Genomic DNA, 15,067 nt, shown 5'->3' with positions numbered 1-15,067 from the left:
GCCGAGGTGACATACTATGTGGACGGCTCGTGTAGGAGGGGTCATACAGGACAGAATCTAGTGGGGTATGCAGTAGTTTCTGATACTGAGATTTTAGAAGCAAAGTCTTTACCACACAACTCATCTGCACAAGCAGCAGAATTGATTGCTTTAACAAGGGCATGCACCTTGGCAAAGGATAAACGTGTGAACATTTTTACTGACAGCCAGTACACTTTTTCTACTGTGCATGTTTTTGCGCAGCAGTGGAAAAATAGAGGAATGATAACATCTACTGGTAAACCAATTAATCATGCGCAATTTATTTTAGATTTGTTAGAATCTATTCAGTTACCTTGGAAAGTAGCTATTTGTAAATGCGTAGCTCATACCAAACAGCAGGATAGGATTTCAAAAGGTAATGCGAGAGCTGATACAGCTGCAAAGCAAGCAGCTTCAGCAGTATTTCTTTTGAGTGAGGAATTACAACCATCTAAGATTTTAGATTTAGAAATGTTAAACACAATGCAGACACTTACTACAAATGTAGAAAAACAAAAATGGATAAAACGAGGAGCAATTCTTGAGAAAGGGCTGTACATCTCCAAAGAAAGAAAACCAATTTTACCATCTAACTTGTTTAGATATGCAGCTTTGTTGAGCCATGTCTCAACAGGGGGGATGGTACAGTTAGTGAATCGAGTGTTTACAACGTATGGATTTACAAACTACACAAAAAATTTTTGTGCAGCATGCCATGTTTGTAACAAGCATCATGCACAGGGGGCACTGAAGCCTAAGCAAGGGAGTTTCCCTACACCACCATATCCATTCCATACTATCTGTATGGATTTTATAGAGCTAAACAAATGTGAAAATAAAAAGTACTGTCTTATCATTATAGATATGTTTTCCAAATGGGTGGAAGCTTTTCTGACTAAAAATCCAGATGCAGCTACTGTTGCAAAAGTCCTCATTAAAGAAATTATTCCTAGATTTGGCATACCGGAAAAGATTTATAGTGACAATGGCACACACTTTGTAAATCAAACTATACAACAATTGAGCCGTTATTTCGGGATTTCTTTGAAAAACCATTGTGCATACCACCCCCAATCTGCAGGATTAGTAGAGAGGCATAATGGAGTTTTGAAAAATAAGCTTAGGAAATTGATTAGTGAGACACAAAAGAACTGGGTGCACTGTCTGCCTCTGGCACTGTTGAGCATGAGAACTGCTCCAAATGCAAAAGGGTTAACTCCTTTTGAAATACTGTTTGGGAGGGCATATTATACACCTCAGTGGAAACCTCTCATGCCCACAGACCAGGAGGCTGACAGTTCACTTGCAGAGTATATGAGGCGATTTTTGAATTAACAAACTTCTGCAGTTAAATTCTGTTTCAGATAAAGAACAAGCCAGACCATCGGAAGCAGCAGTAGTCCCAAGCACGTGGGTCTGGGTGAAGGTCATGAAGAAAAGGAATTGGAGTTCTCCAAAGTGGGAAGGACCGTACCAAGTGCTACTGTCAACACCCACTGCAGTCAAGATTGCAGAGCGAGCGTCCTGGATTCATCTGACACACTGTAAATTGGTTAAGAACTTTGAACTGGACAAAAACCTTGTTACTGTTGTACAACAAGAACAAAATGACCAGGTATAGAGTAAACAGGGATGCAGAACAACCTCAGAAAAATTGCATGATCATCCTGTTAGCTATACTGATAACAATGATCTTTTTGCTGTGGCCTTTCCTTTTTCCAGCCACACGAGTTGAACTGAACAAACGTGATGCATTACTCATAGACTGGCATCCAAACTTTAACACTTACCAAGCAATTAAATATGTGTATGCTGAGACTTTTAATGTTTCGAACTGCTGGATTTGCACAGCTATACCAACAGCATACGGGGATTATTAATGACTGCTGACCCCCTAGGGGTCAATGAGACCTGGAAAACTTGATTTTTGATACTACACCTGTGAAATCACAAGACAAAATAGCATTGTACCTACCTGTTACACAAAAAGGAATTGTATGTTTTTATAAAAATGACACTATTCAGGTGGGTTGGGGCAATTGCAATGTGACTGTTTCTTATAAATGTTATATTAAGGCTAATAATGACATAATCCTGTTCTTTTGAAGCAACTTTCTATTATTGACAAGAAAATGTTTCATGCAGGGCGAGCATATATCAATACTAAAGTAGAGAATTGTTATTTTGTTTGTGGGAAAAAGGCATACAAATGGCTACCTGAGAATTGGTCCGGCAGTTGTTTTTTGGGTTACCTGATTCCGACCATACAACACACTGCAGCTTTGCCTCAGGGAAAAATTTGAAACGTCAGAGAGGTCAGCAGTAAACTTAGAAGTCCAATCAAGAGACCTGAGAATCCAGTGGGACGAATCGAAGCAGGGTGGAGAAACCATAACTCCGTAAAAAGCAAAGATAAACTGACACACATGGACTTGAGTGACACTATTATATCATGGGCAGGCATAGCCCCTGCATATGGCGCAGTGAAATCGATTTGGGAGCTGAGAAAACTGTCCAAACTTCTTGAAGTTATGAGCAATGCAACTTTTTCTGCTCTCGAATTAGTGACTGATGAACTAAATGCTATGAGAACTGTGGTGCTTCAAAACCGCATGGCTCTTGACTTCACCCTAGTGGCGAGAGGTGGTACGTGCGCTTTAATCAAAGAAGAATGCTGTTCATATATTCCTGACAACCAGCATGAGATAAACGACCATCTTGAGGTGATCCAGCAAGTGTCGACCATGACCAAACCAGGCCCAAACCCTCTGATGGACTTTTTCCAGGATTTGTTTGGGGGGTGGGGTTCCATCCTAATGAACATCCTGATTGCCATTTGTGTGGGATTACTCCTAATAGGAGCATGCATTTGTTGTGGTATCCCCCGCATGAAAAATTTTATCAAAGATTTTATAGACATATCAGTTTCTGAGACTTTGTATCAAAGTACTGAAATTGAAGGGTTGTTGAAAACTGAAATGCTTTCATAAGTCTAAACTAAATGACTCTCTTAACTGCAAATCCGGAATGGAAGAGGTTAGGAGAATAAGATAACTGTTTATGCTTTTGAAAATAGAATAAAAAGTATTAACAGGGGGGAAATGTCAGAAAAATATTCATTTTTATATATGTCTAATGCTTATTAGAAGCTAAAAGAGTTAACACATTTCATTCTATTTTATGTACAGCTTAATCCTGTATGAAATTATAAGATGATTTTTCAAACCACAGTATGCTTTCTGAAACTGCAAGATGCACCCTGACCTAGTATTTGCTAGCACAGCAAAATTCATGTTTATGCCTTTTGGAAATGTACTGAGAAGCAGGTGATTATCTGCTAGGTCAGGAAAATGTATGAATAGTGTATGAATAGAACAATACTGTTTTCTATAATATGATTGAATATGAACAAATCAGCTCTGTTCGTGTTATGAGAACATGCACAGCTGCGGAAAAGAAGAGATACATGAAACAAAAGACTGCTTGAAGAATCTGTACTTGCTTTGTACTCGAATTAGCTATAGTACCTTGAATGGTAACATAACATAGTGGGAAGCTGTATCTAACCGGTGGTCACCAAGGCCACGTTGTTTTTCTTAGGAAGTTTTTCATAAAATTGATAGTGCAAGCAGAAAATCATGGACAAACAGCTGCTATGTAATGATGATGTTAAAACTTGTGATCTGTTACGTCAGCTTAATAGGCAATGTCTTGTTAGAAAGTGTATAAAGATAAACTTACTTCCTGATTTTAGTTAGACAAACTCTGTATTAGCACGTTTTTGTCTCCTTGCTGCAAGATTAAAGTGCCTTAACCTGAACCTACCGTGTAGTGATCATTTTTAAAGCTTATTTTTCCTATGACAAATAAGCACAAATTACTTTGTATAAATAATAAAATACTTCTTTTTCTGTGTTGGAACAAGTCATTCCCAATGTATGAGGTGCAGCCTGGGGAAAAAGGCTTGAATACAGGGAATTGTTATGGCAATTTTCATTAGAAGCCAATTCATTCCCTGGCTTAAAAACGATACAATATCCATTAGTAGTGCATTAAAATTATGAGCTTCAAAGCTGTACGTTGAGGTTTCATACTACAACAGCTAAGTGTAAAAATATTTACATATATATATATATATATATATATATATATATATATATATATATATATACGCATTTTTAAATGTCAGTATTGTATTTTACTTTTTATATTAGTCTACTGATTTGTCAATTTATTTCAGGTTAGGATTTGCTGAGCCTAGTCACGCATTGCTCACACATTACTAATTGTGTTTTAATGAAACTATGTTCTGATGAAGTCCCATAACAAGGGATGAAAGCACTTAACATATGTTATAATAAAAGAGTTTCCAGTTCATTTTACTGGCATTTGATTTTTTCCTCAGCCCACAGAGAGTTCGGTCTATCTTGAGTTGTTTTTGGTTATTCGTTTTCTTACTCATGACACTCCATTTTGCTGGTTATTTTTTGACCAAGTACAAAGGTTTCTGAACATCTTTAAACACAGACTCTGATTTGCACCTGACTGACCTCCTGTTAACAGCCTGTACCAAGAGCAGCAAGGAAAGTAGGACTCCAAAAACTGAAGCATGTCTACAGCAGATCTAACAACAGAACAGCCTCTGCTGTATGAACTGCACATGCTACCTGCATACTGGTGTAACAATTTCAGTACTAACCTGTCAATCTCAAAAATAAAACAAAAAATTAAGAATCAAGGTCTGGGGTACCTGAAAAATCCCTTGAATGCATATATCCATCCTGTATTACTCTCACCAAACACCTCTGAAGAAGGCTACCTACAGATATCAAAGAGAGTGCTATAATTTGTAAACTGTTAGAAGAGTTGTGTCTCTTTGGGGTTTGGATGCAAACCACGGAGAATGCCACAATGTGCACAATCTGAAGCACTATTCAAGGACTGCCTGATACACCTGTCTTTTCAGCAAAGAGCTGTTAAAAAGTGACATCACCAAGAACAATCTACTGGAGGTTCATGGTAATTAGGTAATACATATTTGACACCTTTACTGGAAATACTGTAATTAATTTATGCTTTTTATCTGTGCTGTTACCATGATCTCATCTGTGTATGTTCTGACAACTTTAAACAGTTCTTCATAAAGCAAGTTACATTTTTGAAAATGTTAGCAAAGATAAAGTGGAACATGTTATCTAGATAATGCAGTATATATTATTTTAGGAAACAAATGATAATGCATGAATTATGTATACCATGTTAACATATTACTAACAGTCACTATTTCTGCAGCATGTTAATTACCTACATTACCTCCTTGTATAATAAGTTACCAAAACAGTTCTGGCAAGGTATTTTTACACATATACTGCCCATACTGCAGTATAAGTGGGACTTGCAGTATTTTTTAGTCCACTTCCTTACAATTGAAGTAATTTGTAAGCTTACCTTTTCACTGAGGAATGCAGAGCTGTGTCCTTAAAAGAGGAACAACAAAAAGTCAAGAAAGGTAAGATGAGTATGTTACGACCATCTGCCTCACCTGTACGGGGATTGCTGGCTTTTCAATTTCTGGTGTCTCCTCATTGAACAGCGGCTCTAGCTCAGTTATACTCTCTACATCATCCAGAGACTGCTCACTGCCCAGCTGCTCCAGATCAGGGGTCTAAAGGAAAAAAATGACAGCAGTACATACAATTAGATTTCATTACTACAAGATGCATAACTATGCCAGGTTAACCAGAATATGTCATATGCTGCAACCACAGTTTTCAAAAAACTTTCTATAGTTTTTTTTTTTCAAAAAAGTGTGCTTCCAGTCTCATTCTGGTCTTGTCTTCACTCTGTACTCTGTTTTACTACAAGCAAAATTATAACTTGTAACAAATACCTTTCACTCTTGACCAATAATATACGACCCTCGACTCAATGTAAAGAGATTAAACTGTAGGCACAATACAACTGTAATCTAATATTTTTTTAAGAGACAACTAATGGGGCTTTTTCACTGTAAGAATAAATGAGGTTCACTTTCTAGAGAAACAGCTGTTAATGCAACATTTCTCCCACTTGGCTGACAGAATTTAAGCTATTCTGTAATCTACAAAATAAAGTTAATAGAAAGAAGCAGTCACTCCTCATACAAGAGTATAGGTACAACTAGATTCCACAAAAAAGACAGAAGGGCACAACTCCTAGTCCTGATGGGTAAAGCATGGCAGGTCTATATCATATGAGCGAATCGCACAAATTGCGAACGCTCATAATATCTGACGTACCGGACCTCGAACTTTCCACACTCCCCGTTAAATATATATTCCAACTCCGAGATCGCACTACAGTGAGGAAAGGGCAAATATCCCATTCTTCACTGTACCGCAATCTCAGAAAAAGCACTTCAAGGTCCGTTACGTTCGATATTATGAGCATTTGCAATTTCTGTGATTCTCTCATATGATATAGACCCAAGCATGGCTACAGTTTTAATCACTTTCAAAAGAATGACTTGATCTTTGTCCAAATAAGAAAATGTAATACGGCCACGTGACAAGATATATGGTCCTGCAGTATCCCAGCTGTGATACCCTGCAACGACGCAAACAAAAGTAGCAACATAGCTCATGCCGTTGGAATTTTTATCTACATGTCAATGGCTAGCTGTCCATGGGCTTAGGTCAAGTGACTGCATTTAGTGTGTGACTTTTACAGAAAACAAAATATTGAATGGATGACTTAATCATATTTACAGGGCAGAGACAGACGGAAGAGTCCTTCCATTAGACAAATGGAAGAAGATTAAACATGGCAAAGCAGGGCTGATATACAAGGAACTATGGCAGGGTACAGCTGAAGCCGTTAAGTGTCTTGTGAGAACTAAGTGGAGACACCAAAATAATACGGCCCCCTCTAGTAGGAGCAAAGGGGAAACATACAGTAAGTCAGTGAGTAAGTTGAAATCCTGGCCTAAATTTCATGACAACTGAGAATCCTTTATAGGTAGCACCAGACAGCCCTCAGATAATTTAAGACAGGCACCATAAAAATTGATGATTGCTGGTGATGTGATCAAAAAGGGACAGATAATCTCCGTATGTTTTGGGAGTTGTAGTAAGGATGGCACAGTGGTAGCGGTGTCGCCTCACAGCAAGAGGTTTGATTCTTGGCTGGAGTACCTTCTGTGCGGAGTCTGCATGTCCTCCCTGCATTTGTGTGGGTTTTTTCCACATTACAAAGACATGCATCTGGAGCATTTCTCCACGGGCCTCTGCTGAAAATTGGCTTCATTCCAAGTCGGACTTTCCTGGTAAACATGTGTTAAATAAATAAATAAATAAAATAAATTTCACCTATTTTTTTTCCAAATGGAATATTTGGGATTTTTTTAATGTATCCATGTTGTTTTTGTTATGCTTGTTTTCTCTTTTAAAAAACAAATACATTTCAGTTAAAAAACTGAGAAATGGCAGGTGAAGAAATCATACAACTGCTTTCGGAAGAATTAAGTCAGCAACACTAGTCCAAAGGAGAAGACACAAACTGGAACCAGATAAAACACCAAAAACACCCAAGAGTATAGTATAAACCACTGACAACACTGGAATCAAACAGCAGTGCTGCTAACAGTCAGAAATGAAGTGAGCCACAACGAGGAAATGTAGCTGAAACTTTAGAACAAATGTCCATAGTTGTGGAGTGCTTTCTTCACATTAAGGGACTTCATCAGAGCTCTTCAAAAAGAAAACTCTTTAATGCTTATAAGAGGTTTTATTCTACCTACCTTAATAGCACACTTAAACTAGTAAAGTGCTTAAGGGAACCATTAGGAAGAACTATGAACTTAAAATAGCCACTAAAACCAAAAAGAAGTAAAAATCTTTCTTTAACTATATCAGAAAGTTAAGTAGTAGCATCCAACAATATCCGGACCTTGTACACAATAATACTGCACTCTCTGAACCAAAGGAAATATCTAATATCCTAGCTAACAAATTTAGTGCAAATTGTACTCCATTCACAGCTATATGCCAGCCACTCCCTTTAATTAGTACAGAACAAGTAATTTCTGCCCTCTCAAATACTAAGAATACTTCATCTGTGGGCCCTGATAAAATACCAGGTTGCCTGATTATTAGTGCCAAATACAGACTTTCTGTACACCTACTTTACTCTAAACTTCCCCACTGGTTCCTGAAGCCTGGGAAACACCTACTGTAATGCCATTACACAAGGGTGGCCCAACCACAGATCCTGCTAACTACAGACCTATTCGTCTCACTAGCTTCATATGTAAAGCTATTATCTCCAGTCTCATTAACCTAGACATCGAAAATCTCATATGTCTGGACCCTCATCATTTTGGCTTTGTCAAGGGGAAGTCCTGCCTCTTTAACTTCATTAGTTTCTTTGAAAAAGTAATCAAAGCACTAGATATTGGTTACACAGTACATGCAACATATCCAGACCTGGCCAAGGCCTTTGACACTATTTTCCATGCAGGCATTATTGATAAACTTGTAAATATGAACATAAATCCTTGCATTGTGTGGTGGGCAGCTAACTGGTTGTCTGACAGTAGGTGGTTAGAGTTGTAGGTGCCACTTCTGAAAGCAAAACGTTACTAGTGGTGTACTACAGGACTCGATTTTGGGCTCTCTCCTTTTTGGCATTCAGAGACCATCAGGCCGACGCTCCTGGTCTATGGATAACTAAGTCTGCAGATTACTGTAACTTATGTGTGGTTATTCAATCTTCTGCTGACTCACAACTGCTCCACCATGAATTAGACAATGCTAACAACCGGTGCAGAGATGATTGTCTCAAAAAATGTAGCAAAATTCATTTGGGTAAACAAAACAGCTTCATTAACCACAAAAGTGACGCAGCCTCCAATTAGACACTGGTGTAAGGGCTCTAAGCACTCTTGTTGAGAAGTGATTATAACTTGACCATCATGTCTCCACAGTAGTTCGGAAAGCCTTTTATCTGGCCAATCTAATTTCAAAGGTATCGCCACTACATCCAAGAAGTATTAATTCCCCTTTACTCATATCTCATCAGACCCATTGTTGCATATAGTGCACCTTTTGGTATCTATTTGTTTGAACATATCACACAACTTGCAAGATCTCAGAAATTTATAACTAAAAAGAACAGTGGCCTCAAGAATCTTAATTATCAGGAAAGACAGTCAGGGCTGCACTCAGTCTCTTACAGACTCTGCTGTGGGCATCTGGGTTTAGCCTTTAGAGCCATGAAAGATCCTACTCCATCTGGCTTCCTATTCCTTTGCAGAAATAATGATGTGTCAAATACTGGAACTATATCTTCATCAGCAAATAAATAAGACAAGTTGGCATGACAGATTCATTCTCAAACATATCTCTAAGCTCTGGACAAATTTCCATTAAATGTCAAGCACAGTAACATCTTTGCCATCTTCAAAGCAAACCTAGACCACTGTAATGTCAGCCTCAAATTCTTGTCCTCCTTGAAACTTGAGATAACTTCTGAATAGTTTTTATTCTGGCTAGGCTTGTAATAGTCTGCATACTCCTTAGTACTTACCTATGGAGTCTACTACGGAAGACAGGAAATGGAAGCAGAGTGCCAGGCTTTTCTTCCATATTTATTTTTACACACACACACACACACACACACACACACACACACACACACACACACACACACACACACACATACACATATACACGAGTGCATACGTGTGCGCACACACACACACACACACACACACACACACACACACACACACACACACACACACACACACACACACACACACACACAGTGAACAATTTTTAGAAGTGGCCAATCTACCTACTGTATGGGTCTGGAATGTGGAAGGAAACTTGGGCACCTGTAGAAAATCCAAGCTAATATAGCGAGGACATCCAAATGCTGTTCAGAAGGCACCCCAAGAAGGAAGGAGGTGATAGTGTCAAAGAAGTAGAGAAGTGAAGAGAGAGGTATTAAGGCAACAGACAGATGTAAAAAGTAACAAAATATATAGCTGAGAAACATCGAATGGTAACTCAGAGGTCCAGCCAGGTAATATTTTCTTCAATGTAAGACGATGGGGGAGCTGTAAACAGTAAAGTATGATGGGAGAGTGGACATTGCTGGTATTGAAAAAAATGTATATTTGACAAGAGGGGGACACAACATGGATGTACCAAGTACAGGCTGTCTAGTAATAAAAGAGAAAGGTGGACTGGAAGTAGAGCAGCCAGCTATATAAAGGAAGGTGCCAGATGTGAGGTAATGGGGTAAGGGTGCAAAATGTATGGGATCCTAGGTTAAGGGCTTGGCAGTTAACATAGAGGGATGGGAAAGATGATGGACTGATATAGTGCACTATTCCCCAGATATACAAAGGGAGGAGGAGAGAAAAAAGGTAATGGGATACCACAATCAGAAAAAATATCCATGTGGATATAAATCTGCCAGGCGCAGACTGGGAGATTTCAAGCTCTGGGGTACAAGGAAGTGGAGCTGACTCAGGTCTTGAATCATGAGGGGGTTTAACCAGCTGGTGCAAAACTGCTGCAGAAAGAACAGTATTTTGGATGCTTTCATGACAAATGCAAAAAAAAAAAAAAAACAAATTGTGGATGTTCAGGTTACAGAATCATAAATAAAACTTTTAGTTATGTACTTACCATAACTTTAGATGTATGGGATCCATCTCGCCTACATTCTCTACAGATGGGTTCGGAGCCGATCCTCGGCTCCGACTCGGCGCTATACTATAGAATGCAGTCTCTTATTGGCTGAGTTACCTCCTATCCCAGGATGCACCACCACTACCTCCCCAGATCTCGTTTGTTCGCACTCATATTCACAGAGACATACTATTGTCATAACATACTCAGGTCTTTCAAGAGAGGAAAGAAAACAGTTTCGGACCGTCCGGTCTCTCCTGGTCTACAAGGCAGGGGGATGGAGGGTGGGTTATTAGGAATGTAGGCGAGATGGATCCCATACATCTAAAGTTATGGTAAGTACATAACTAAAAGATGTAATGTGATCCTATCTCGCCTACATTCTCTACAGATGGGACAGCGTCCCTAGCACCTAATTCCCGGGTGGCTCACTGGAAAACACTCCTGAGTACTGTGGAACCGAAGGAAGCTCGACCCCTGGATGCCACATCTAATTTGTAGTGAGAAACAAAGGTGTGTGAAGATGTCCACGTGGCAGCCGCACAAATGTCGCTAATAGAAAGTTTGGAATGAAAGGCTGCCGAAGTGGCCATAGCTCTAGTGGAGAGCTTTTACGGGAGCTATGAGCTCCTTGTTTGAGATGAGATAAACGTGAGTGATGCAGTCCCTGATCCACTTGGCAATAGTGACTTTAGTGATGGCTTTGCCTAATCTGTTATCTGAAAAGAACACAAACAGTTGATCTGATTTCCGTGCTTTGTGTGTCCTATCCAAATAGAAGCGCAATTGCCTGTGCACATCTAAGCAGTGAAAAGTGTATTCAGCTCTATTGGAATATTTGGGAAAGAAGACCGGTAGCTCCATCGATTGCTGTAGACAGAAACTAGAACAAACCTTTGGTATAAAGGATGGGTTTGTCCTAAGAGATACTCTATCCTTGTGGAATACCAGGTAAGGTGGTTTAACACATAGAGCCTGAAGCTCTGAAACCTGTCTTGCTGAAGTAATAGCAACTAGAAGTGCAGTTTTCCAAGAAAGGAATTTGAGATCACAGGTTGCTGCCGGCTCAAAGGGTGGCGAGGTTAAGGCACCTAATACCACATTCAGATCCCACGGAGGTACAGGTTGCGAAATGGGGGGTCGTAAAAGCCAAGCTCCTTTAATAAAGGCTTTACAAAGCTTGTTGCTCATTAAGGGAGGTTGCACACTTTCATGAAAATTAGAAATAGCCGCCAATTGTACCTTAATGGTAGATACTGAGCAGCCTTGCTGGAACAGGGAGGCTAAAAATTTGAGTACTTCTGATACCGAGGCTGTCATTGGGTCTAATCCTCGGAGCTGGGCCCAAATAGCAAATCTCTTCCATTTACTGCTATATATTTTCTTTGTAGAAGTCTTGTGGGCTGAAGACAAAATGTGTATGACTTCAGGAGCCAAAGAGTGGGTCCTAATTATGGTTGGAAGAGGAGTAGCCAGGCTGTCAACTTCAACGAATGGAGGGACTGATGGAGTTGTCCTGACTGATGAGTCAAAAGGTCCGGAACTTGGTCCAGGAACCAAGGACCCTCCAATGCATATCTGTGAAGAAAGGGGAACCAGATATGTCGAGGCCAGTATGGGGCGATTAATATCATCTTGCTTTTTAAGCGAATCGCCTTCTGAATCACCTTGGGGAGAAGGGGAACCGGTGGAAAGGCGTATAGCAGACCGGAGGGCCAATCGTGGACAAGAGCGTCCTTGGGAATCCCCCCCGAAACTGGGGTCAGAGTGAAGAAGTGATGACACTTCGCATTGAAGGGGTTTGCAAAGAGATCGCAACAGGGGACTCCCCATCTTGTGAAAATCTGTGTTGTCACTCTGTTGTTCAAGGACCACTCGTGAGGGGAGAGAATAGTTCTGCTCAGTCTGTCGGCTAACACGTTGGATTTCCCCGGAATGTGCGTTGCCATTAGAAAATGCTTGGAAGCAATCGCCCAATCCCATACTCTCATGGCCTCTCTGCAAAGGGGATAGGACCTGGTTCCTCCTTGTTTGTTTAGGTACCAGACTACCGAATGGCAATTGTACCCTGGGGGAGGTGATCGTGCAGTGCTTGCAACGCTAAAAGCACCGCCCTCATCTCCAGGATATTGATATGAAGAAGACTCTCGTCGGGGTGCCACGTGCCTTGGACCGACCTGTCCAGATAATGACCCCCCCACCCTGTCTGGGAGGCGTCCGTAGTCAGCGTGGCAGAGGGTGGGGCGAAGGGTCGCCCTTGATTCAGGTTGGGGGTTATAAGCCACCAACGGAGATCCTGTTTGCACGTGTCCGTGATCAGAATGTGGTGACTGAGGGGAAGGTCCTGATAAGACCACTGGACTGAGAGGAGCCACTGAAGTATCCTCATGTGCAACCTTGCCAAGGGGACCAGAAGAATGGTGGCTGCCATGGAACCCAACAGTTGCAGGACCATTCTTGCTGGAGCTCGACGCCTGAGGAGCAGAGTTCGGACTTGGGACTGAAGCATTGTGATCCTTTCTGCAGGAAGATAGACTCGCATCTGCCTTGAATCTATTTCTGCACCGATGAACAGAATACGCTGAGATGGTTGCAATACAGATTTTGACCAATTGAAGGTGATTCCTAAGGATTTGCCCAGTGCTATCGTGGCTGCTAAATTTTGCAAGAGTAGATGCTTGGAGGCGGCAGTTAGGAGCCAGTCGTCTAGGTATGGAAACACCTGGAATCCTAGACTCCTCAAGTGAGCAGTTGCGACTGCCAAACATTTGGTAAACACCCTGGGGGCTGTGGTGAGACCAAAGGGCAGCGCTCGGAACTGAAAATGACTGTCTCCCAGGCTGAAGCGTAAGTGTCTCCTCGACGCCTGATCCATCAGAATGTGATAGTAGGCGTCTTTGAGGTCTATGGAGCACATCCAAACTCCTTTCTCCAACAGTGGGAGAATGGATTGTAAAGTGACCATCCGGAATTTGGACTTTTTTACAAATCGGTTCAGTTTGCTGAGATCCAAAATGGGTCTCAAGTCCCCGGTCTTTTTTGGCACCAAAAAGAATCTTGAGTAAGTCCCTAATCCGGCCTGGTCTGCGGGGACAGGTTGGATGACTCCTTTTTGAAGCAGCTTTGATACTGGCCGGGCTGCATGATCCCGTTGACTGGGTGGTGGGTCCGGGATTCTTTGGACTGGTGGGGGCGGTTGTACAAAGGGGATGGAGTAACCTCCGGCAATGATTCAAAGCACCCATTGGTCCTGAGTAATATTTTCCCAGGCCTTTAGGTGCTTCGAGAAACGACCCCGACTGGCTCGGAGCTGCACAGTCGGGCACTCCTTCAGGGATACTGGAAGGAGGAGGAGCCACGAAAGGACTCGCGGTCTCCAGTGTTGTGGGGGCCTCCGCCGCCTCTGGGACGGCGTCTCCCTGAAAAATTTCCCCCTCCTCTGCCTCTAGAAGGGGGATCGCTCTGCTGCGACGAGTAAGGCTTCTGAGACTTACGGAACCACATTTCCCTCCTCCCGGGCCTTGGGATAAGGCCTGGCGGGAGTGGAAAAGCGGCCCCACGGCAGCCAAGGTCTTACCCTCCTGCTCAGCGAGTCAAAGTGTCCTTTACCTTGGGTCCAAACAATGAGGACCCATCAAAGGCGTCGGCAAAGGAAGACTTAAAGGCCTCCATAAAATGACACAGGCGTAACCAGGCTTGTCTCCGAAGAGCAACACCTGTTCCCCGCCAAGTTTACTCGCCTTCGGCCATAGGAAATGAGCCTCATGGACGAATTAGATAAAGAGGATAGGGTAGCCAACTGAGAATTAACTGTCTGAGTTAATTGATCAGGTAAGTTACCCGAGAGGGCATCCGACAGCTCCTTGATCAGATCCCTCTGTAGTCTGGTGAAGTGTGCCAAGTAATTCAGAGACCTTAACGTAAAGGCCGCTGAAGTAAGGGTACGCTTGCCGTACCGATCCATGCTTCTAGACTCTTTGTTAGGTGGATGGATGGACGTCGAAGCCTCTGCCACATCAGATGCCACCACCATAGCATCTACAGCCACACCCTTAGATAAGAACTCCTTGTCCGGGGGTGCTGAAAGAAACTTATTGGGACGAGCTGGCACCGGTTCCACAGAATCCGGGTGTTCCCACGCCCTTCGAGAGATCAAATCCAGAAGCTCATCGAAGGGCGGAGACACCCAGGAGGCGGAGGGCTGAGCCCCGAAGGCCTTGAGGAACACGGACTCCTCAGCGGAAGAGGGTTTGGATTGACAATCGCCTCGGTGTTTAATGTGATTTAAAATGTCAGCAAAGGAGACATCTTCCGATGGCGACTTTGGGGACCCTCCGCATCATCGAGGTCGGTATCTGACGTGAGGG

The 15,067-nt window shown here is 41.9% G+C and overlaps 1 protein-coding gene across 1 annotated transcript in view; it reads right to left on the bottom strand.

Annotated features, from left to right (window-relative positions):
- The window catches only part of ACTR5 (actin related protein 5), a 285,428-nt gene that overhangs the window by 204,854 nt on the left and 65,507 nt on the right, over positions 1–15,067 (bottom strand). Inside the window, exon 6 of the mRNA XM_044090379.1 lies at positions 5,564–5,686. Coding sequence (XP_043946314.1) covers positions 5,564–5,686 — 123 coding nt within the window. The remainder of the gene's footprint in view (positions 1–5,563; positions 5,687–15,067) is intronic.

The sequence above is a fragment of the Protopterus annectens genome, chromosome 12.part0 (assembly GCF_019279795.1).
Source record: "Protopterus annectens isolate FY-2018-M chromosome 12.part0, PAN1.0, whole genome shotgun sequence".
Classification (NCBI taxonomy): Eukaryota; Metazoa; Chordata; order Ceratodontiformes; family Protopteridae; genus Protopterus; species Protopterus annectens.
Note: the sequence above shows the minus strand (reverse complement) of the source record. Positions and strands in the feature narration are given on the sequence as shown.